We start from the raw sequence: 24876 nt of genomic DNA, 5'->3' as shown, positions 1-24876 counted from the left end.
TGGTGGCTCCTGGAAAGGAGCTGTTCTTTCCTACCCATCTATAGGAAAACTCCTGTAACTATACTGTGTAGTATATTTCTTCCCTTCTCTGTATCTTCTTCAATCAATTTTGTGTAGTAAAAACACATGACAATAAGTTAGTGTGTTCTTTGACGGTCTTATGCTGGGGATCAAAAAAGGCAGTCTCAGTCCCTTGTGCTGTTTAGCAGCATAATACATTTACCCAACTTTCAGTTTCTATTTTGCTGAAGAAGTTCTGCACCATTTACCTATTGCAGAGGAGTCTTGTCAACACTGACTCATAAAGATTAAAAAAAACCCAACAAAAACAACCCCCAAAGCATAAAAATCAAGATTTATTATTTCCAAATACTTCAAAGTTTAAAAGATAGATCCTTGTTTCACATCATATGTGCAGAGAGTATCGACGAAGTATAAATGATGCTTGCTTAAACAATGGGTTTGGTGTTGAGGGTTTGGGGTTTTTTTTGTGGTTACTGTTGTTTGATCCTTTCTCAACCCCTTTGGAAGGTGAGAACCACAGTTTACATTTAGAAAGAAAAGAAGAGAGTAGTGAGGGTGTTGAGGAATGTAAGACTCGAAACAGTCAGTTTCTCAGTAAAGCTAACAAGGTTCCGGGAATTCTTGTCATGCACCAAACTTGTTAACCAGCATATTTGGTCAAAGCTGAAGACAGATTGATCTGTGGGCACTTAACAGAACTGACCTACCTGATGTGGAGATGCTGTTTGAAGTCAGTGACAGTAATTTCCTCAGTTTGCTGCATTGACAAACATATATTGCCATTAAATAGATTCTGTTGATTCCTGACTTAACAAAAGCATGGCTGCAAAGCTGTTGTTGGGGTTTTTGGTGGATTTTTTAATAGAAATTTTCTTCTTTATGATTGCAGCAGAATTTGCAGTTTGAACCTCATAAATACCATCTACCAGAATCCTCAAAAGTGGACACAGAGGAATGTAGTGCAAAGGCTGGGTCTGCACTTTCCTGGGATAGATATGATGACTTGGGGAGGAGTTAGGAGGAGGACTGAACCCTCAAGAAACATACCCATGTTAGGAGTGATTTTCTTCATTGATCCAAAAGACAAACTCCATTCATAAAGCTGCTCTTCAGATCAGCCATAAGGCATGTGTCATCAGGTCTGCACAGCTATGAATGTCTGGCAGGTTTGAGCACAGCATCCTTTCAGAATTACCTAAGCTGTTTTCTCACTGATCTTTGGAAAGAAAGTTATGGCACAGTCTTCTCAAAACAACTATTTAACTTCAAAAGCATAGCATGAAGGTATTAACGCTACAGTTTGTGTATATATGTATAACATACAATCTAAAAAGGTCTGTTTTATCTGGATCCTCTTCCAACTTCCAAGTTGAGAGCTGGGTGATTAGATTGACAACTTTCCTTTTCTTTCTCCCCTCTTCTTTCCAGTTTGGTTTTTTTTGTTTGTTTGGGTTTTTTGGGGGTTTTGTTTGGTTTGTTTTGGTTTTTTTGTTTGGTTTTTTTTGCATGCCTGGAACTCTCTTTCTGGTCTATCTGTTCAAACATCACCAAATTGGCTTTTATTACATCCTTGGTTGAGGAGCTAGATCCTGTAGTTTTAGGGGGTTTTTTAAGTCATGGGAGCTGTGATATTGTTAGACCATCATCAAGTCAGGGTTACTAGGAAATATTTTTTTTACCAGACAAGCAGATACATTTTGAGCAAAAGGAATACACTTGCCACTCTTAAAAGTCTTAAATAGAAGTAGCAATTTGAAAAGTGTTCTTATGAGTTTACTTTAATAATGTTTAATTAATTTGAGTGATGGGAGAGAAATAGCCATTGGTATCTATGTAAATTTTTTATGTTTTGATGACTATGACTTACAGAATATTTGCATTTGTCTGCTTTCTCTTTGAGCTCCATATTACTCAGTGCAAACCGTTAATCAGGAAGACAAGAAAAGCATTTTTCATTTAATATTCACAGTTAGTGTATAGACAAGTGTGGATTGTGCAAACAGCTGGAGGAAGTGGTTACACCTATTGTCCCACTTCTGCCTACTTGTTGCTTCTTGTCTGCGTAAGTATTGCCTTTTCAAATCTTTTGGTATAACTGCTTTTGGAGCTTCTGCTTTACCTATGCTGGTCACACTTACCGAAGTAAACTTTGGTGAGTGGTCTTCAGGCCATGGTCTGTGGACTGCTTAAGGCATCTGTAAAAATTAAGAAGTTAGAAGCCAAACCTGCACATCGTGTGGAAAGAGTATTGAGGTCTTCAAACAAAAAAGTGCTGATGACTACCAACTTAGAGCTTCTGTTTAAGTAGGAAGTTGTTGTTTCAGTTCAGATAGGTGTTGCTACTTCTGCCAATAGGAAGTGGTCTTTCTTGTTAACACAAGCCATACTGCTGTTAAATATGAGACAACAGTAGCTGTTGGAAAAACAGCAGGGACTTGCTGCTGAGAAGAGCTACCCAACAGCCTTCTCTAGGGAAGAATTTCTGTTCTCAATTTTATACTGGTAGACTTCTTTTTTTCTTTCCTCCCTTGGAGTGGCATATTGGTTTGGGGGTAGTGATTCTATCTTTCAAGATGAAATAACTATGTCTTGCTGTTTTAGACAGACTGTCAAGTCCTTTCCTATTGTATATAAGATTCAGGTGTTTATTTCATGTACTTCCATTATGCAGAGTTGTCTTAAAAGAATGAATTAATTCTGAAGAACACAAAACCTCTTGTGAAGCTTGCTGAATGAAAAGTTAGGCTTTAGAGTAGAAATACAGGCTTTTTTTGAGGGACTGTCTGTGTCATTATGTGTATGTAAAAACCCTTTCAGCACTCTTAAACTGGAAGGAGAATCAAATATACCATTCACTGTGGAAAAACGGGGTGTGAACATAACATGTAAGTTAAGGTGTTAAGAAGATTGTATTTTCTGGCTAATGGGCATTGTGGCTAATGTAGTTGGAATACACATAAAGCAATCATAATTTGAAATTCTCTGTAACACAATTATCTAAATAATTAGTGAACCCTAAAATTCTTTGCTGCTGTCTGGGCCCAAAAAGGGATATCTGAAAACACATTGTCCTTACTTGAGGAAAAGATATGATGTTAATGAGTCCATGCTTTACTCTGGATAAGGCTGACAGGCTTAAGGAAAATAAAAGGTCTTGAGGAGTGGTCACGTAGAAGGCTCTTACCAGGGTACAAATTCAGAAGTTTCAATCAAAATTCAGAAGTTTCAGAGTTGTTTTGTTTTACAAAGATGTGAAGAAAGGCAGACATGTTGGAATCTTACCTTGTTTTCTGGCAGCTCGTTGCCTCATTTAGTGGTAGCCTACCAGGTAATTTGGATACTTTCCTCAAACCCTTCTAGGACTTCCTGGCTCTTTATCCACAACCCATTAAGTGAGTTCTGTTGTGGTATTGCTGTAGTAAATGCTTTATTTTTTTGTGTGGGAAAAAGTTGGTTTGTTTGGGGTTTTTGGGGGTTTTTTTTTCCCCTCCAGAAAGTTTTAGAAGTTTCATTTTACTATAAAAATACACTTTGAAAACTCAAAGCCATGTGCAAAATGTGTCTATCAGTCAACACCCAGCTCCAGAGAAAGGACCAAACATTAAGTCATGTTGTAAACCTTGTACTTGGAAAGTAATGGATTTTTCTAGTGTATTTGTCAAGCAGTTCTTGTATCCCAAAAGAGAAAGAGAAATACAGTTCCATGGTGAGAGGCCGGCTTAGCAGAGAACAAGACAAAAAATCATGCAGCATCTTTGTAGCTGCATTGGATCAGAGATGGAACAAGGTTTTTTTCTCATGTAGTTAATGTTACATGCTCTTTAGCTACTCCTCTTATCTCTTTTGTTCAGCTAGAATGATTCTTGCACAGAGTGAAAACACAGAGTTCTTTATAAAATGGCAGCGTTACTAATGTCTAGAGTGTCTTGCATGTAAAAAAAATATTTTTTAGAAATATACAAATAATAAAAAGATTCAGGAAAGTGGTGGGTGGTCTTATTAGAAGAATGAATGGGTTTTGTAGTGCTTTGAACCATGATGTGGAGTGTTAGATGAAATACAAGAGCAGGTAACTAAGTCACAGAATCACAGAATGGTAGGTGTTGGAAGGAACCTCTGGAGATCATCTAGTCCAACCTCCCTGCCAAAGCAGGTTGTACAAGTTGTACAGGGACTTTATCCAGGCAAGTCTTAAATATCTCCAGAGAAGGAGACTCCACAACCTCTCTGGGCAGCCTGTTCCAGTGCTCTGTCACAGAGCATACGTCATACGTTCTTAGCTCTTCTACATATAGTGTGCCAAAAAGAATATCATATGTTCATTTTGGCACACTGTATGTAGAAGATCTAAGAATTAGGTATAAGAAAAGAAATATGGGCCTTGGTAAATGCCAAGTTTTGGGGAAATAAAGAGAATAAAATTTTGTTTTCTCTGATTAATAGTGGATAAAGGATATAAAGACAGATTTAGTAATATCATAGTCACCGTAACTCAAAATATTGGGCAATACACTTTACCAACAGGAATCTAGATCTACTCCTTGCCAACAGAACAGTTAAAGCATTAGAGCAGTAGTGATGTTGGAAAAAATTGGGTCATTGGAGCGTTTAATAGAGCTATAAATGACAAGGAAGATGAGTGATAATTATACTATTTTATGTTTCTTATAGGTAAATGATTATAATTATGCTCATGGATAAAAGGCAGGCAGAATAATAAAGATTATTTTGACTGCATTACATCTGTTTTGCTCTTGAAACTTTATCTTGAGTGAAAAGAGCTGTGTGGTGGGTATGACTGGTTAAGAGTGAGAGTAAGTAGAAATTAGTCTGTATCAAAGATGCTAGTCTTAGTTGATAGCTTAAAGGTTGGCCAGGCCATTCCTACAAATTATAAAGAAGAGCATGGTGTTGATGTGTGTTTATAGAGATTGCCCAAGATGTGATTATTGTGGAGGGCAAAAAAGGTAAGTGGGTGTGATTCCAGGCTGCAGTGGATTTGAACCCAGCTGGACTTCAGAGTGCTGGTTTCTGAGATTTTACCTGAGCTACCTTCTGATTTTGTAGAAGTTTTTAAAAAGACAGCAAAAGCAAAATCTCTGAAGCCCATTTTTTCTTTAACAGCTTTTAGAACCTTGATGTTTATTAAGCATTAAGCAGCATTTAGGTAAAAAGAAATGAAGTTTTCCTTTAGGTATTATATGTGTTTTTTTTCCTGTGGTTGTATTCTGTCAAATTCTGTGTAATATCAATTTTGCATTGTCTGTCTTAAATTTGTATTCACTCTGATGGATCACACCTGATTTTTCTTTATTTTTAGGAAGCAGTTTTGAAAAATAGGGCAGGGTTAAGCTGAGACAGTTCGTGCTTTCTATAAGAAGCCTGAAGAATGTGAAACAAATTCAGGATTTCTTAAGTGTGGTTTAACAGTACCACGTCCAAGTATGTTGTTTTTCTGCAGTGGCTAAATCATTAAAACAACTAAAAAAACCCTGTTGTTACAGTGTGCTTAGGTGGCATGCAGTAACGCTTCAAAGTAGAGGAACACTTACCTTTTAATATGGATAATTCTGCACAAACTAGTTAAGAAAGTTTAAAGGACTGGTGATATTTCTTACTGGGGCATGTTAACAGGCAAGTGAGATGACACTAGTGCAAACTTTGGTTGAAGTATGGATTAATGAAGCTTCATTGCTACATTAGGTGATGCCAGATCTAAGTATGTAGGCTTGATCTGCATCTGGGCTTTGGATATAAAGTACATCTTTGTAATGCACATTTGCACATTCAGTTAAAAAAAAACCCAAAACCTGGAGTCTTCTGTCAGATACAACAGAAACCCTGTTTGTTAAGAACTATGGCTGCATTGATCCATCTTAAAAAAATTTGCATTGTGTTTGAACAACTATAATTTCTATGATTAAATACTGTCTACAAAACATGCAGTAGCCCTCTCTTGTGCTGCTTGGGATGTCCTCTGCCTGTCATGCAGTAGTGTGGAAGTCTGCACTGGGGGATGCATTTCCCCAGTTCAAATTATCATCCAGGGGTTAGGGATGCTTTTGATATGGCAGCATGTAATGATGCAGAATCAGGAAAAGGAGAAATTGTGGGAAAGAAACATTGAATATTCTTTCCACTGAGACTACACTGCTGCAAAAATATGCATGTGTATCTATCCCCTTTCTCCCTGCCCCAACTTGCTTGTGCTTGCTGGTTATTTGCTGACTACAGTTGCATGGTTTCCAGATTACACTGAACTAGAGTCATTTCAGCACAATGTTATCAGCACTTTAAATAATAGTGCAAAATATCACTCACTGTAAGTTGCTGTGTGTCAGCTTCATCAAGGTAATTGTCCATGTATATATGTTTATGTATGAGAAATGCAAGCTATGAATCACTGTATCTTGAAGACAAGTTTAAGGGCAAGGTGGTTACAAACAATTTAGCAGTAATTGCTCCAATGTTTGCTCTATTATGTGATTGTAAGATAATTCTGAAATACAAATACATTAAAGAGGGAGGGGGAAAGAGGTGATCTTGCATCTCAGTGAACAGAGTGTATCTTCTGTGAAAGAACACCATTTTACAGGCTTGCTTCAGTGGTTGCAAGTAAGTATTTGAGTTACTCAGAATATTCCAGTCTTAATAAGAAGCACTGATAGGCCGAAAATGAGATCAGTGGGAGGCATATTGTGCCCTTCGTAGGGAACAGAAATGTATTACGCATTTTCAGTGAAGGTCCAAAGATGATTTTTTTTTTTTTTAATGTGAGACAAAATATTATAATTTACAGACAAATTTTAATTGTTTTATAAGAAATAAACCATAATAAAATAAAAACTATGGTTTAAATATCCAACCAAGTTTGTTCTAGTGAACATTTTACTGTTAAAAAATCCTTTTGTTTAAAAGCCTAGCTGTTGGCCCTTGTGGTAGTGAGTTCATTGCTGAGGTAAATAATTCAATTCTGTGCTCTCACTGCTATTCATGACTTTTGTTCTTCAGATAGTTTAACCACATTCTGTTGCATTATCAGCAGAAAAAAATCTTGAAAATTTAGCTAATCTTTAAAGGTGAATAAATCAGATGTCATTTCTGTTAAGGAAGGAGTATGCATAAACATGTGCTTGTTTACATATTTCACTAAATACAGGCTTTTTTCATTTTACAGGATTTATCTTTAGTGAGTCTGAATCAACTGCCTTAGAACAATTTGAAGGTGGCCCTTGTGCAGTGATTGCACCTGTACAGGTAACATGCATTTATTATAGGAATGGTTTAAAATTATTAAGCCCAAGATTTGTTCTTTTCTCTATATATGTGGAACTAAAATAAATATTAAAAAATTGCAGATCAATCGCATTTTGATTTCATAATTATAGTCTGGAGAAGACAAAAAAATCTCAGTAAAAAGACAGAGGTGGGCTGATTTTGAACTATAATTTTGCAAAATGGATTTGTTTGAGGAAGTGCAACAGGTTGATCCAAGCAGAAGTAACTTTAAAATGGGGAGTGCAGTATAAAGGGGAGAAGTAAAAGGTCAGATATATATGTAATCCTAATCCTTTCTCAACTCTCAAATTAAGAATTAATTAATCCTTAAGAAGGGTAATATCTGTGTCGCAATGGCTGCTTTAGCAAACTGTATTATATAAATACTTGAAGTAATCAGTTTTCAAACCTATGAACTTATATTTAATATGTAAGAAAAAGAGAAATGTTATACTTTTGAAGTCCTAGTTAGCAGAATAATCAAAGAATGTCAGGTGAATATATTTTATTCTAAATATGTGTGTAGGATTTCAGTTGTGCTTCAGATATGCTCAACCAACTGTGATTGTGATTTTTTTGTTTTCTTACTCCAATGTATCTTGTAGGCTACGTGCGTATTCTTAGAGATGCCATTTCTGAGGCAATTCTGACTGCTGTGTAGATAATGACCTGCAGGCTGGATGCATTCTGCTAGAGCAGTTTGTCTAATCTGCAACTGCTCTTCATTCTCTTAGGAGCACCCTGTAGAGACAGGCAGACATAGAGTCATGGGCCAGATTACTTTTTCTGGTAACCTGCTCTTGACTCCTTTTATACACAGATCAAATTCTGCGGGTATGTCTAGGTATGAGTTGAGGTCTTGTCCACTGATACGGGAGATATCAAAGTCATGTAGCAGAGTTAATCTGATATGAACTGGAAAGTATCTGGGTCAGGTAACTGACATCGTGGAATTGCTTGCATCTCTGGTCTGTGTAATGTGATAGTCCTAAAATCTCTGTTTTAGTTACTTCAAGACAGTCTAGATGCTGGTCCCACCAAAAGACTTGTACCACAGGAAGGAGTGCCACTTGTTTAGGTTGTAAACAATCAATAGAAAAGTATTTTATTATCAATTGCATAGTTCTGTGGTCTTCAAACCAGATGTAGCATGTGTGGTCTCTGATGTTAGAATTAGAAGTCTTCTGTTTGTGGGGATTGGAGAGAGTAAAGAATAGGACCAGCCAGCTCCTTAAAGGCAGTGCCAAGTCTTTACCATATCAAATGTTCTTATAGGCACTGTTTTTCCAGATTTATATGTAGTTCAACTTCCTTGAAATCAAGTATTTAAAGCATGTGTGAAAATAGTTAAGTTCTAGCTAGGAAAAGAGGAGGGGATCAAACAGATCTTGCAGTGCCTACTGCTGCTGTGAATTACTAAGAAACGTGTTTGAAAGATCTGTGAAAGAAGAACAAGGTGAGTTTGTCAGGGAAGAAGTGAAAGTTGAAGGAGGTATTTTTAAGGTGCTGCAAATACCTTAAAATACCAGCATCTAGTAGAGTAATTAGAAAGACCAAGAGTCTGCTTTCCAAAGTTTATTCTTTCATTATTCCTTCTCTGTAACTTAGAGCAGATCTTTTTTTTTTGTTTTTGTTTTTGTTTTTTTTAATTGCAACATTAGTGTTGATGGAAAACGAAGCGGGGATATGGAGATGCATAGGTTTTCTTTAATCTCATCTACAAATCACAACTTGCAATAGTTAAAAATGCGGGCTTTTTAACTAGTAAAAGGGTTTGTCTGAGTGACTGGAGTTTCCTGTACTACTCATCAGATACATTACAAAATATTTGTGCCTCCATTGCTGCAGTCTTGCTCTATTTACATAAACATCTGGAGATGTTTATGTAAATATGCATTCTCTGTATTTGAAGTGTTTCAATAATGTAAACAGTAAACAGTGCAGGCTCGGGGTCTCTTACTGAACGATGGGCAGCGTGAAGCCCTTCTAATAATGAGCAAAAATGCTTTGGTATAGAGCTTGTGACATAATGTAAAAGTTTTGTGTTGTCTTGTATTTTAATACTATTTTATGCTTCGATAACAAAGGCATTCCTTTTGAAGAGGCTTTTTACCAGTGAAAAATCTACTTGGAGAGACTGTCCAGGTACTGAGACCTCTTTTTTTTTTTTTTTTTTCTCTTTGTTTTTTCTGTTTGAATTATTTCTAAAGCCTGTCCTCATACAAGGAATTTAAAATATTTTACACTTTCTTTTTGTCTAAGTGTGCTTCCATGCCATTTTATGAGGCATACAGTATGTATGCTACATGTCTCTAAACTCCCATTTGTGACGTCTATGCCTGTCCATAGTACTTCTGTGCTTTATAAATATTTGATTGATATCTATTATTAGGAAAGGGAATGGATTAGAAATCATATTAAAACAGATTTTTCTAAAGACAGCTTTATAATTCTTTGTTCCAATATAGTCAAACAGCAGTTAACAGTAATGATTAATAAGATAAAAGATAACATTAATGTATAAAAAAAGATATTAGTAGCTTATATAAGATACTGATTAGCAGCAATTGAACTCATGTAGGTTTCTGATCTTACAGAAGAGGAGCAGAAGAACCTTCTCTGTCATACATTATGTGATATTTTGGAAATGGCTTGTTCTGATAATTCTGAGTCATACTCTCTGGCAACGTGGATAAGAGGAAAAACAACTGAAGAACCTGCTAGTATTTCTGAAAGCCCTGCAGTATCTAGTCGTCAAGAGGAACAACCTTGTAAGATGTATTTCTATACTAAATTACCCATCACTTAGTGAAGTATTACATTGGTTTTGAAGGGACACTGCTTTTTATAATTACACAGATGGGGTTTTTGCCTTTCTGATTCCATTAGCAGTAGACAGACTTTTGTCTGTTGCAATTAGAGACATTGATCCTTTTTGTCGAAAGGAATGTGCTATCGTTCTAACATTCATTTTTCTCTTGAATTTAAGCAATTTCCATAATCTTTTCAATTTTATTTTGTAATTTATTGGGACCTGATGTGTCTTTAATTTGGAAAAATCTACGTGCTTCCTAACACTAGAGGAATATTTTAACTTGTCACTTCTTGCTTTATTTCAGAAGAGCTTTTGAAGGAAATTCTGCAAAGCTTTATCTGTTCTAAAATATTCTGGATCCCCTGTTATGAAGAATTAGCCTTTTTCCCTTTGATTCTATGGAGTACCAAAACAGCTTAATCGAGTCCCTTTCTAGTAGATCAGCAGAATTTTTTGTACGTTAGAATTTTTCAGTTACCTGCTTTTTGCAAATGTCTTGATTCCTTCGTTAGTTACTGTCATCAAGGATCTGGTGAGCATCATCTGTTGCACTAAGATACAGCATCCATTCATACCTAACTGCTGTGGAGCCAGTGACATGAAAAGTTTATCAGTGCACGTGTGATCATTGAGATGTGTATTTATTTATCTTTTAATAGGAGATACCTAATGTGTTAAAAGATAAGCTTTTTCTTTTAGTTTTTGTTTCCAATGTGTCTCTTAAGAAGTATGAAAAACTCTTCACATGAGAACTTGCTTGTAAAGGTGCCATCTTTTGATGGAAGGAATATGTTATTCAGCAGTTTGTGGCATAACTATGAAGTAAGAATTATACAAGTCGATTTATACCTGCACAGCTTGCAATTAGTAGTGCTGGAGGTCTTTATGTTACAAGTCATCTTCATCTGCTTCTGTCAAATACCCCACGTGCTTTAGAAGGCTCAAACAATAAAAACTAATAATAATTTTTTTTAATAAAAACAGAAGATCACCACATAAAAATTCCAAAGTGAGCAGGGGTTTTTTAATTAAGAAAAGTTGTTATATAGAAAGCTGTATCTACAATTTTCTGTTAAAAAAAATGATCCTTTGAAAGATAATGATAAGGCAGTTATAACTCTGAAATACCCAATTTCTGTGGATTTTCCAGTTGTCTCTAAAGCTCCTGCTCATATTTGGAAGTTTCCTTTGAAGAAAAAGTAAAGCAAAGCCTAGTTATCAATAGGCTTTTACTGTCCTCTTTATTAATATATTGCCTTATTCTAAAGAACTTCTAACTCTGGAAAATGTTCAACAGGAAGTCTTTTTAAACACATAGTCAATTAATAATTACTCTCAGCACTGACACTTAATGAACTAATCAATTCTGTTACATAGATACATTTTTCATATTTCTGTACAAGACTACAGGTTCTGCCTGACTTGTCCTTAATACCTTGGAATGTGCTTAGGAGGAGCAGGATACATTTACCATGAACAGTCTGCTTTTGTCATGAGCAGCGTTAGTTTCTTTCCCTGTTCACATTCTATGTTCTCTGCTAGACACTGAATGTACCTGTGTGTACACTCCTGCATGTACTCTACAGATCAAACAGTATTTTGCCTTATACATATAATGCAAAACACTCTGTGATTTAAGATATATTTGTTAGGGTTTTTTTCTATTCTGTCCTACTATTTAACTATAGACCAGCTTCTTGCCTAGTTAGGCTTGGGTCAAAGATGTAGAGAAGAAGGTATTGTTAATAATGCAGTGTTCTGGTACTGCTAGTGCAAAGGAATACTTCTATTTCTTGCTTGCTATTGTCGTACTTGGTACCACTTAAGGGATGGGTTGTGTGCCTGGAGGAGTATTACAAATACAATTCCATGTGGCAGGCTACAGCTGTTTGGGAATTGATCATGGAAATATATTTATAATAAAACAATGAAATGTGATTAGACACAGCATGATAGAGTATAATTTTTAAATGTTTCTATACAATTGTATTTCTCATACAGCTCATGTTCTATTGCTGTTCGTTCTTTTCCTGTCCACTAAGCACCGTCTCTTTTTTAGCCTTGTTTGGGTTATGTATAGCTACACTTCTCTTCAGGATTTCTACTCCTTTCCCTTTGTTTCAAATAATAGTTCTCTTACCATTTCACTCTGTTCTGTAGTAATGGAATGAAACTGCCTATCATCCTGCTGTGTGAACAAAAGGTGGATTCGAGCACACTTACTGAATGCAATAGCGTTTTTCATCTGCTTTTGTGATGTATACCAGTGACTTGTTGGCCATGTGTTGACTGTAGTAGTGCAAGTTCCCAGGTTCAAAGATTGCTTTATATGATTTAGTCCCTCTAACTTTCTGCTTACAAAAACGTAGTTCTTGGAGCAGAGTTAGTTCCTGTAGCATTTCCTGCAATTTAGATTCATTGTTTCATGTCTTTTTAAAAAAATACCTTGAAAGTACATTTTCTTAAGTCTAGTTTTGCTCTTGGTAACCTAATTTTATCAATTCCGTGTAGTTTTTCAAAAGACAAAAACTAACACTTAAGACTACTACTGCCTTATTTCTGAAGTAGAAAATGAAAGTATTCTATTGCTGGAGAATCAGTTGTATTTGCACATAAGCAATCAAATGCATCTTTCAAAATACAGTCAGAAAGGGCATAAAAAGCCCTTTCTGGAATTCTTGTGGGAAGAACTGTTCAGTAGTATGAGCCCTAATGGCTTCAGGTCCTTAATGAAATGTACGCAGTCAAATTCAGTAGCTAGATGATCACGCATTGTTTAAATATTCAGCATTAAAGCCTTTATCAGAAAGCAGATCTGTCTGTTTTGTGTATTATTCTCCTAGCAGGAAGATGAAGTCCTTATGGATATAGAGTTCACTAAGACTACTTCAGTCTTAATATTTGAATGCCTATAGAATTCAGTAATTACACAATGGCAAGTATAACTTCCTGTTGGTAAAAGAAAACTAGATTTTAAAAGTTAATTTAATCTCCTTGGTTTGGAAATGTTGTGAGAGGACAAAGGTATAAAGCCTGTGTTGAACTTGGGAAGACACTAATGCTGTATTTTTTTCTGTCTTAGACATAACACTGGTTTGAAAAGCTATTTATCCATTATTAAAATAAAATAATGATAATTTATTTAAAAATAAGATGTGTAACACAGTGTAGAATAATTCTACTTATTTGTTTGCAATAAATAAGCATTAAAAGGGGAAAAAAAACCCCAAATGTTAGTAACAAATATATGTTTGAAGAAAAAATACAGCTTACCTACATTGATAAAATGATCCAAATAATCATGCTTGCTTTTCTAGGAAATAATACTTCTTGCTGACCTGCAAATTATATCTCTAGTATGCATATGCTTGATGACTTTGTGACAGCCGTGTTTTGTACAAAATCAACAGCTTAGTGTTTGACAATATTTTCAAGTCTACACACTCCAGTGGCTTTGTGCTTTTAATAGATTGATTAGTCCAGATAGAAATGTTCTCACTAATTTGTATGGTGGAATCTTAATGTTGCAGTAAATTAGTTTGTACTAATCAGTTAAAAAATGTAAATGTCAAGGGAGGATTAAAAATTTTAAATATAATTAAAGCTTGAAAGTATACTAGCTTGCTGTGTGTATCTTGTGTCATTTTTTTGCCATGTGTAGTGCTGAAAAGTGTCTCTTGTGTATAGCTGCCTTGGCTGTCGAAGAGCTTGGCTTTGAGCGATTTCATGCATTAATTCAGTAAGTAATATGTTGGAACATTTAAAATACAGTATTTTGAAGTTACACTGTGTTGAAGTATTCACAGCCCTGTTACACTTGAATTTCAAGTTTAGGTTAGGAGATTTTAGGGGGGGGGTTTGCATTGTACTGTTTAAAATGAAATATTATTTTGAGCATAAGCATTAGGCTTTACAATAAAACCGGAGCAATGTAATGTGCAAAACTGGCCAAATAACTTGTGCATTTAAAGTATATGAACTTAACTAATTAAGATTCACATTTAAGTTAAAGATGTTAATCCTCAATTTTTTATACACAGGTCACAGGTGATACTATCTGTAATATCTGTGATATATATATATATATATGTGTATATATATATATATATATATATACTGAAAAAAAAGTCATCTACTATTTTTCCTGATTTGAGATAATGTAAGAAACATTTATAAAAATGACTGATTTTTGTTTCATATTTTAAACACTGTTCTCTTTTTGAGCTGTAAATACAGAGCTTACAGTTCTAGTGGTCTTTAAAGGTAGCAGCCTTTTATTTTCACAGTGAACAGTTGTAATTGTTATACAAATAAATCCCCAAAGAAGAAATAAAGGGGAACAGAATTTCAAAAAACACTTGAGATGGAAAATCTTATTAATTAGAACTGAAATAACTATGGCTTATTGTATCAGTAGTAATTATAGTTTGTTCCTTAAACCCATTGACATACGAGGAAAGAAGAAAGAGGAGAATATAAAATTTTTGTAACTTTATCTGATCAAAATACTAATTTACTCCATTCCCCTCCCTCCCACTCACCCCCTCGATCTTTGTGGTATGCACTTCAGTTTTTCTCAGTCTTTCTCACTAGAGATGAACGCTCTGGTATACGGCTTTAGAGTGAGCTGAGTGATGGATTTCAGAGCTGTCTTTGCCTGGCATACCTTGTATACTCAATTGATAATGAAAAGTAGTTTAAAAATCTCAAGTGTTAGGCAGAGTAAACCCATCTATGGATATATTTTTGCAGGTGTTTGTTTCTTTTTTAAACAAGACTTACTAAAAGTGTGCAAGAAATCAAAAAGAAAATAACTTGCCTAAGTTTGTCTAAGATAAGCTGAGAGTGTGGTCTAGTTTGAATTACTCAATAAAAACTAATATTTGTGTTCTGAAAAGCAGGATTTAGCTCAAAATATCCCAAGAAATAGAAAGTGTATTACTTTGCTGCAATCTTGATGGATCTCTTCCTTTCCTCTCTTTTTGTTTTACTTTTTTTCTTTTTAAACATGATCACCTGGTGTTACCTTATCATCCAGGCAGCAACCAGATAGTTTCCCAGATGTTAATGTAACACTTGTGGTTTTGAACATTTTGCTTTTTCCAAAGCTAGAATCTAACAAAATAAAATTCTCATGGGAAATGTAATAATTACTTCGAAGCCTGAAAGTTAATCTTACCTGGTTAAGTGGAAATTTTTTTCTCCACTGTGTATTGACTGAATGCCTTTCAGAACACTATATAATGCAAGCATTATTTTAGTGACAGAGTCTATTCGAAATTGCAGTAAGTGTGTTTTGTACAATTACTGCTTCAAGGCACTCAACTCCTTCACAAGCGTATGTAACTTTATGGTTAGTGTTTGCATATAAATGCCATGTTCATTTTTGCACATTGCTCCAGAAGTATTTATTTTCTTCTGATGGGTAAATTCCAATGACTTTATGGCAGTTACAGTAACTCCGGAACAGCTGCTGTGTCATTCTGTGTGTAACACCAGTTTTACTCTGATTTTACTTGGACATTTTCATGTTAGGTATTATTAGTTCTTGTTTGTGCTTTGTGACACTATTGTAATGCTTCATCTTCATACATTCTCCTTTTCTGTTGTTTTTTTGGTTTGTTTTTTTTGTTGTTGTTGGTTTTTTAATATCTTTAGCAAACGAGCATTCAAAAGCTTCCCTGAACTAAAGGATGCAGTTTGGGATCAATATTCAGTGTGGACAAACAGATTTGGAGTATTGCTGTTTCTGTATTCTGTGATACTAACAAAGGTGAGTTGTTTGATGTTTTGTGTGTATGTGTTTTTGTTTTGTTTCTTTGTTAATAGAAAGTTTGGTCATGTAACACTTTTTCTGTAAAACGTGAACACTAAACTCAACTGATAAACTAAGTCAAATTGAGATAAATGGGTGAAGTGATATCTTCATTCATGTTGCAATAAATTTCCAGCATAAAAACCTGAAAGGTTGGTTTTTTGGGGTTTTTTTCACCCTGATCTGGGAGAATTGCAGATTTTGGAAACACCTTTCTTTGTATATGCCTAACATTTCTTATCAAGGGAAAGAAGTGTGGTTAGGTATCAGTTTGTACAGGACCATCAGCCTCCTAACGTTTTACTTTTGCATTCTGTTGTAAATGTTGCACTTCATTCCCTAAGAAAGCAAAAATGTTTGTAATTTTTCTGCAGGGTATTGAAAACATTAAAAATGAAATTGAAGATGCAGCTGAGCCACTGATAGATCCTGTTTACGGTCATGGAAGGTAAGCTGCAAAATATGGTTGCTACCACTTAAAATAGATAAGTGGGCTAATTTTTTGTGTTTCTAAAACTGATCATTCTTTTAGGAAATTATTGATGTTACGATGAAGATTCAATTCTAACTTTATAATAGGTAAAAGCAATACTTAGCATGCCTGTTTTACTGCTTACTCCATTTAGTGCATCAGTTCTGAGGAAATGTTTCTGTTATTGCTGAATTTTCAGAGGAATAATTCTCAAATTCAGGGCTAAGGTTTTATGTCATCATGTTGCTTGAAAGAGTGGAGATCATAGTAGTGTCACTGAATTACAAATACATGCTAATTAAAGGAATATAGTGAGACAATGTCTGCTTAGCTGTCCGGGTAATCATAGAATCATAGAATGGTTTGGGTTGGAAGGGACCTTAAAGATCATCTAGTTCAAACCCCCTGCCATCAGCAGGGACACCTTCCACTAAACCAGGCTGCTCAAAGCCTCAATACAATATTTTTTTTCATTTGTTAGAGATAACAACTTTTTCAGAAATAAATTGTATGTACTTTTTAATAGGCTGTTTCTTTCTGTTATATAGCCAAAGTTTGATTAACCTCCTGTTGACGGGGCATGCTGTTTCTAATGTGTGGGATGGAGACAGAGAATGTTCAGGAATGAGTAAGTTGATTCTAATTAATGCTTGTTCATAATTTTTACTATGAGATGCTGGCCTACAGATTTGGAATGTGTTCTATCTCTGTTTTGGTAGTCTCCTTATTTACTGTCCTTTGATTTAATTACTTGCACAAAGTATCTGATGTTTATATCAGTGAATAAAGGATTACCAGCTACAGGTTGAAATTACAAGGTACCCAATGACCTGGATGATGGAGGGGAGTGCAGTCGCTGCAAGTTGGGAAGGTTGGTAAATACATGGGAGACAGAGACACTATTCAGAGCAGGCATATCAGGCTAGAAAAATGGACTGACAGGAACTTAATTAAATTCACCAAAGTCCCACATCTGGGATGGAATAAGCCCATGCAACAGCTCAGGACAGCACTGGCTGGCTAGGAAGCAGATTTATAGGCAAGGACCCAGGGTCCTGTAGGCAGTGAGTTGCACATAAGTCATCTATGTGCCCTTCTGGCAAAGAAGGCCAGCTGCATCTTGGGCTGTATTAAGAGGAGGATAGCCAACAGTTGGAGGAAGGGGATGGTTCTTTCCCTCTATGTGGCACTTGCGGGACCACCTCTGGAGTGATGTGTCCAGTTTTGGGCTCCCAAGTACAGGAAAGACATTGATGTAGTGGAGTGAGTCCAGTGGAGGGCCACCAAGGTTAAGGAGCTTTCATGTTTCTTGCATTCCATTTTGCAAACAGAGAAGATTATTTGAAAGCAGGAACACTTTGAATTCTGAAAGTGTTCACATCCTCTCTCCCCCGACTACAAAGTCCATTTCACTTTCATCAGCATGTTCTTTACAAGGATTTTCCATCATCTAAGTCATCACTGAAAAGACTGAGTGGAAGTGAGGTTCTAAACAGGTCCATGCAAGACCCGAATCAAAGTGCTCTGGTTTGACAGTGAACAAGTAGTATAAACTCCTTTGAGACTTTTTAGACTTCCACTTGGTTATGATTCTGTACAGGCTGTACTTCAGTATCAGTCATTTGGATATTATATCTAATTCTTCTGACCCCTATTTGGTAGACTTCTTATCAGGGCGTTTAGATTGGATTATTACAGTCTGTTACTGATGAGCCTATACTGGATGGTGTTTGTTGGTGTTTGTGGGGTTTGGGGTTTTTTTCGTCCTTCCTAGTACATGCAAATTGATTACTAAGTTGTTTCAGGACTCTTTGAAGGTAAAATCATCCTTTCTCCTGGGTTTTTCCTCTAAATTTTTTTGTTGTTTTTGTTAGGGTAAGTACCCTGTTTTCCCTTTTCTAGTCTCCTGACACCTGCTTTATCTTTGATACATAAGCTAATCATTAATGGTTCAGAGACTTATTTTGTCTAGCTACTTAACTGTTATATAATGAATTTCATTAGGATCTGGAAGCTGGAACACAACTGTCTTACAGTTTTTAGCCATTTTTTTCCCTTTCTTTATGGCTGACACTGTGATCTCATTGTTAATCTTTTTGACTATATGACATCATTTACCTTTTTGTGAATTAAAGCAAAGATGGCTTTGAATACTTGTATTTTCTTTGTTTTGTTTAATTTTGTGTTTTATCAGTTAATTCGTACCCTGATTCATGCTGTATGTATAGAACATTGTTGCCATTTATCTCCCTGCTTTCTAACTGAAGTTGGTTGTAATTTGTTTTCCTGGTTTTATCCCTATATTCTCTTCAGTATTTTTAGTTTTCTCCTTTTGATTTTTACATTATGATTTATCAGTCTGAATTGTTAGATTATGATCAATCAATCTGAATTCTTCTTGCAACTTTCCTTTACATGGGGATAACTTGCTGTTCTGCAATATAATATATCTTTTTTTGAACCTTGCAATTCATTTCCTCGTTTGTCTTTCAGTTTATCTTTCTCATAGACCTTACTAGTTAGTTATCCAAGTTGGATTTTTTTACTTTTTTTGAGAATACTGAACTGTCTTTGCACATGATAGTATTTCAGATTTAGTTTCTGAGTCAAATCTGCCCTAAAAATCCAGAACCAGAACTCCCACAGAAACATCTGTCTCTTTCTGGGGGGAGAGGAGGAACAGAAAATAATCTTTAGTACATCTTCAGAATCTGGTATTATGTGTCCTGTTAGTTTTTCACCAGTTGAGTAATCGGACTTCACTCATGTTGGGAGTCCTCCATTTTCTTCAAGTCAAAACCAGTTTATTCATTGTCTTAAGTCTATAATCAGCATCTATTACGAAGTGATTTATGTAGTCTATCAAAAACAAGGACAAAGAACAGCCTGTACTGTTCACATCTTAGGCAAGACTGAATTTTGGATACATTGTCACATTTCCTTTATCCCTTTTTGTCATCTTTTCTCCTTCAGTCACTTCTCCTGTATTTTTAATCTCTTTGGCTGTAGCCTTCAGCTTCCTTTCTGCCAATGCTGTGAGTTTCTTATGTAGAAGGGTTGCAGGTGTCAAAACAGCAAGAACTGAATGTGTTTGCTTACTATTTTTTGAAGTTGGCTTCCTGTATGTTTTTCTGGTTTAGTTACTGGTCGTTTTCCTTAAATTCCTCTGGTCGAGGAACTACCAGTTGGAAGGTTTGACATTAGTATCGTACAGATTTAATTGCTAGCACTACTTGATTTTTCCATATGTAAACATAATGGAAAGAGATTTCAGGTACTTCTGTGATCAGATGTAATCTGTAGATGAACTTCTGAAACTGAGGGACAGGAAAGGTATCCTGGGCATGGAGGAAAGGTGATGCTGAAGAACTGCGGAAAGCAATGGATGTGATGTGGTTTGTGGCATATTTGCAGGGGCAGTAATGAAGCAACAGTGAGAAGATTCAGCCACAATGCAGGAACAGGAAAAATGCTAGATAGGTGATGCTATTATCATAAGTAAACATATTTACTAAATTGAATTTTCAAAATGCCACTTCCCTTACATTTTTATTTGGAAGTTATGTAAAGACACTCTACCTCTTGTTCAACTGTTTAGATAAGCAATTTTTAATTAATAAGTAAATCTTTAAAATGGTTTTAAAATAATTTTAAAAGTTACTGTCAGTAATTTTATCAGTGACAGAGAACATACTGAATTACAAACTTGAGGAATTACCAGGTATTTTGCAGATTATACTCAGAGCTCTGACTCTTACAGTACTGCATATTTTCCAAATAGGGAAGGAGTTATTAACTAGAATTGTTCTTGGCCAGCACTGGTACAAATACCAGTGAAATGATCCGTCTTCTTTGACCGTCTACATATTCCCCTTTAAACCTTTCTTCTTCTAATTTCTTGCCACAATTATCCACAGTAGGAAGATGTGGGAAGGTTATTTTTTTTTCCTCCTGTTTTAAAGACTATCGTTCTTGTGTGAAGTGTAGCAATTTAATATGAGTACAAGTAATGCTGCAATTGCTTTTTCCTAGTGACAAGAATTTGTGTTGTTTCATGTTGTCACTAGGTGGCGGTGCTCTGATAGGGTTGGTAACAATGTCGCTACATTTTAAGACCATCATTAGTTTGGGCCTGACTTTTTTTTTTAAAAAAAAAAAGCTCCAGTTTTCTCCCTTTTTAGAAATCTGAGTACTTTGGAAAAGTACTTAAAAAAAAAAAGGGATGGGGGGGGAAACTAACTTTCTGAAAGGAGACATACATATTCATTTTCTTAGACAATCTTTGGCGTTATCAGATTTCTTCAAGGAGTATTTTTTCTTTCTGTGGGGTGACAGTGTTCACAGGGATGAACTTTGATTTAGGGCAGCTAGTCTGCCTTTGTTTCCTCGTCAGTCATCTAAGAATGATTTTTGCTTTTGTGTCTGGCTTCTCTGTTGACTAATTCTGAAGGAGGCATGGATAGACCAGTGACTACAGGCTAAAGTTAACCTGATAGCTTTCAGATTCACTATCTATGTACTAGCTATTCAGGATATTCACAGTCTGCAACTACTGTTGAAGCGAGGATCCCAGATCTCTCTAGCTATAAGTCAGAGTTGTCATGTAGTTATCTGTCAGGGGAACAAAATACTTAATAATCTGGTTTGTTTTTTTTCTGAATAATTTTCTGAATAGTAAATATTATTTTTATGTGACTCTGCTGTTCTGTTTCAAGCATCAGCTTCTAAATCTAAAGCCTTTGTTTAGCAAACTGAACTTTACATTGATTTTTGTTAATGATTTTTAAGAAATACATGTAATGTGTGAAAATTATTTCTTTAGTGTACTGTTCCTTACTTCTGACATTCATTTCTCTTCATTAGCACATATAAACATGCTATTTCTGAGCAATAGCTATTGCCTAGTTTGAAGGATCCTTCACTAGTTTTTTAATTGGGCTAGCTCTCTTGCCCTCAGCCCAAAGAAAGGATAAATTGCCTCAGCGTATGGCAGTTTATAACAACACAGCTGTAAGTCAGTGCGGTAGTGGTGTTCTGCAAGGTTTTATCTATGCACCCCTGAATGTTTTTATTTCCAAGCAAGTTTTAAGATAATCCTTGAAAGCACGTTTTCAGAACAAAGAATGATGCACTGTGAAGAGAGCCTTTTAATATGTATAGCTGAGAACTCAAAGGAAGGAGTTGCACTTCCAGGCCACAAAGGTAGTGAACAAGCAAGTGTTTGTAAGTTTTTGGGGGTTTGTTTTTTGGAGTTGGGTTGTTTGAGGGATTTTTTTTGCTTGACAGTAGAGGAAAAACTTAAACCACTACACTAATAACTGTTCTGCATTGTTGCAAAATTCAGGGAGATAAACTTGAAGTTGGTGAAGGAAGCATGGCATGCCTAGTTCTGTGAGTCACAATGAAATGCAGAGTTGATTTCTGGCAGTCCAGAAATCTTTTAAATTTAGAACAGTTTCACTCACTTGCTATATTTCTGAGGCTTTAGCCCATGGATAAAGACATCATAGCTGTTGTACATAAATGTTCAATGTTAAAAAATGTAGTTGAGAATTAGTGTTTTAGAAAGAACTTTCAAACATGAAAGTCAGTGTTCCCTGAAAAAAGAAAATACAGATCTTACTAAATTGATTATGGTGTATGTTCCCATGTGTATTTGCAGGATCAGGTGTGTGCTGCTTTTCGTTTAGACAATGTTTACAGACCTAGCAGAACTGTTTCAAGTAGACAGTATTTGCTCTGTTGAGATGATGTATATGTAAGCCCAGAACTTCTTAAAATCCTTAGGATTATAACTAATTTCTAAGCCTGAATTTTGAAGTGCTTTTTCATTCTTTATTAGAGAGCCTCAAATAAGGCTCTGTAAGTGCTCTTCCAATCAGTAGTACATAAATATTTCTGCTATTCCTGACAGCTGTGTGTGTTCGAGAGCTGTATGATACATTAAATGGAAGTCAGTACAGAAAATCAAACCGAGTGAATGCTTTCTTTCCTACTAACAAAACTATTACTTGCAAAATTATGTTTTATTATTCAGAATGTGAAATGATTAAGATAAATCTAGCCAGGGAACTCTTGGAAGGAAAAAAAAAATATATATATATACCTCCCCTCCTTCAAAATAGGTATTTTTCTTAAATTTTTCTGAGAATGATTTTGGTGTAAGTAACAAGTATTTCATCTCCTATTAACTTTGGAAAAGAGGCTATAAACAGTAAACTTTTAAAACCATCCATTGGGCTCTTCTTATTTTATAAAGAAGGAAATTTTTAAACATTTGTCGTTTTTTTGCTGTGCCTTGATGATTTGCCATTGTTGCGAAAACTGCATAACTTTAAAAAATGTTGTTACTTGACTAGTTTTGAAAGTAAGAAAAAATGACCAAAAAGACACTTTGCAATTTTTCTTGAATAAATTTTGTTTTGTTTTGAACAGAACTTCTTGGTATACATAAACAGGCAACAGTAGGCTTTTTGACATTGATGGAGTCTCTGAGATATTGTAAGGTAAACCGTTTTCTGCGTCATTTAAAATTTTTCTTTCATTAAGGTGATGTGGGCTTCTTTGACAGTGTTACTGAAAGCTTCACTGTGTACAATTGGAGATACTAAAGAACTTTCAAAGTATGTTCAAATTAAAACTGAGATATATTAAAACATATAAAATTGTTAAATGCATCTTGTTGAATAAAAGTTGTTTGATGCTATTTAAATTAGAACTTTATTGCACCAATTTAATATAGGTGGTTAAAAAGCTTATGCTTTTACTAAGAAAATGTTTAATGCAAGTTACAGAGATAGTTCGAAAACTGTCAAGTCCCAAAGTAGCTTGCTGTTGTGAATTATGCAGTTCTGTTGTTCACTTTTTATGCTATCACTGTCTTTAATTTAAAATAAATAGCCATAAGTAAAGATGGCAAAACTACTATTAAGTAAATATATTCTGAATATAATATATTCAAGACCTAAGTTACTTTAGGTATTCATCTGTGAACATCTAAAAATAACTGAAGTGCAACCTGATCCATGTTGTTTCTTCCTGTTGTAACACATTTCCTTGATTTAAGATTTTTATTTGAGAAATTTTGTGCTTTACAAATACTACTTTTGAAACAGCAGTAATACTCTTAATTTCAAAAGGCCTTTTGGTGGTTCTTTGCTTCCTTTTCAATCTCTATGTTGAATTGCTTTAACTTAGCTCAGGGTTAAAGAGGATTACGTAGTTTGCAAAATGTTGGTGTTTGCAGAATGTTGGGACTGTAACTAACTGTCCCTTCATTTATTAAATGTGTAAATTCTGAATTGATTCATCCAAAACCAGCTAAAAGTCAAGTGGACTTCTACCTCATTTGTTGTCTGATTACAGCATTGTTGAGCATAGGAGTGTTTACTTGTGTGCAGTGTTCGAAGCAGGTCTCCAAGGTTGGAATACGGAATATTGTTGATACACTTTCTCGCTCAGGTCTTATTTCAGTTAATTGACATAAGCTATGTTGTTTTCCAAGTCAAACAGGAATCAGTGATCAAAATTAGAATATTAAGTGGTTTACGCTGTTTTGGCGTTTTGCTGAATGCTTTATATTAGTTTTCAGAGAAATTGAGATTTCAGTATCTGAATTATCATTAACTTGATGACTGACTAGATGAGTTTTCTGGGTTTGCTTTGTGTTTCTAATTTTGTTGTACTTTTTTAGGTTGGCTCCTATTTGAAATCTCCAAAATTTCCCATTTGGATACTTGGCAGTGAAACACACCTCACGGTCTTTTTTGCCAAGGTATGTTAGATGTGATTTTTAGTAACCTCAGGCAGATAAACACCACATAAATTCAAAGCTCAGATCCTGCTACAATGTGAGTTTCATGTGGCTTTAATATAAAAATGTAGTCACCAAACCTTTTAATTAAGCCTTCCCTTGAAGGCAGTTGTTCAAATGGTTTAATGTTATCTCATAAATTTTAGTGAAGTCTTTCCGTTCTAGTTTAATTTATTGGGCTGGGGAAAGGATATGCTTTAGAACACCATAACTGGGATAAGTACTGTCTTAAATTTCAACAGTGGAAGAAAGATAAAAAGGAAATTGTTATGTGTAGATGCCTGTTAGTAGTTTAATCTCCCTGACAGTACTTCACAATTTTTAATCTATAGCCATAGGTTTTTTGTTCTAGATTAAAAATAGATATCAGGACTGTTATTATAATTCCTTGTATTTATTCTATCAGTTATGCACTATAATCTGTGGAACATATAAAATACTTTTGAGATGAGTTCTCAGTTTAAAATCTTAGACCAAACTTTATGAGGAACAGGAAAGAAATCTTCAGAATGAAAAGAGGAAAATGGAGTGTGGAGCCAAAAGCAGTTCAGATTAAGTCTGAAAAAAACAGACGCAGCTTTAATTCTTTCAAGCTGCATATGATTTACAAGAGCCTAAACATGTTTATATAGAAGAACATTAGGCAATTATTAAGGAGA

The 24876-nt window shown here is 35.2% G+C and overlaps 1 protein-coding gene across 1 annotated transcript in view; it reads left to right on the top strand.

Moving 5' to 3' along the window:
• Nucleotides 1-3291: 3291 nt before the first annotated feature.
• MINDY3 (MINDY lysine 48 deubiquitinase 3) overlaps nucleotides 3292-24876 on the top strand; it is a gene marked incomplete at its 3' end in the record, with an annotated part of 38153 nt that continues 16568 nt past the window's right edge. The window contains 11 exon segments of the mRNA XM_029086240.1: nucleotides 3292-3352; nucleotides 3775-3879; nucleotides 7202-7281; nucleotides 9390-9447; nucleotides 9900-10073; nucleotides 13805-13856; nucleotides 15776-15890; nucleotides 16307-16380; nucleotides 16953-17032; nucleotides 22840-22910; nucleotides 24098-24178. Of these exon segments, the coding sequence (XP_028942073.1) occupies nucleotides 3292-3352; nucleotides 3775-3879; nucleotides 7202-7281; nucleotides 9390-9447; nucleotides 9900-10073; nucleotides 13805-13856; nucleotides 15776-15890; nucleotides 16307-16380; nucleotides 16953-17032; nucleotides 22840-22910; nucleotides 24098-24178 (951 nt within the window).

Source organism: Antrostomus carolinensis, unplaced genomic scaffold (assembly GCF_000700745.2).
Source record: "Antrostomus carolinensis isolate BGI_N321 unplaced genomic scaffold, ASM70074v2 scaffold10418, whole genome shotgun sequence".
Classification (NCBI taxonomy): Eukaryota; Metazoa; Chordata; class Aves; order Caprimulgiformes; family Caprimulgidae; genus Antrostomus; species Antrostomus carolinensis.
The sequence above is the reverse complement of the archived record's forward strand: the minus strand, read 5'-3'. Positions and strand labels throughout refer to the sequence as shown.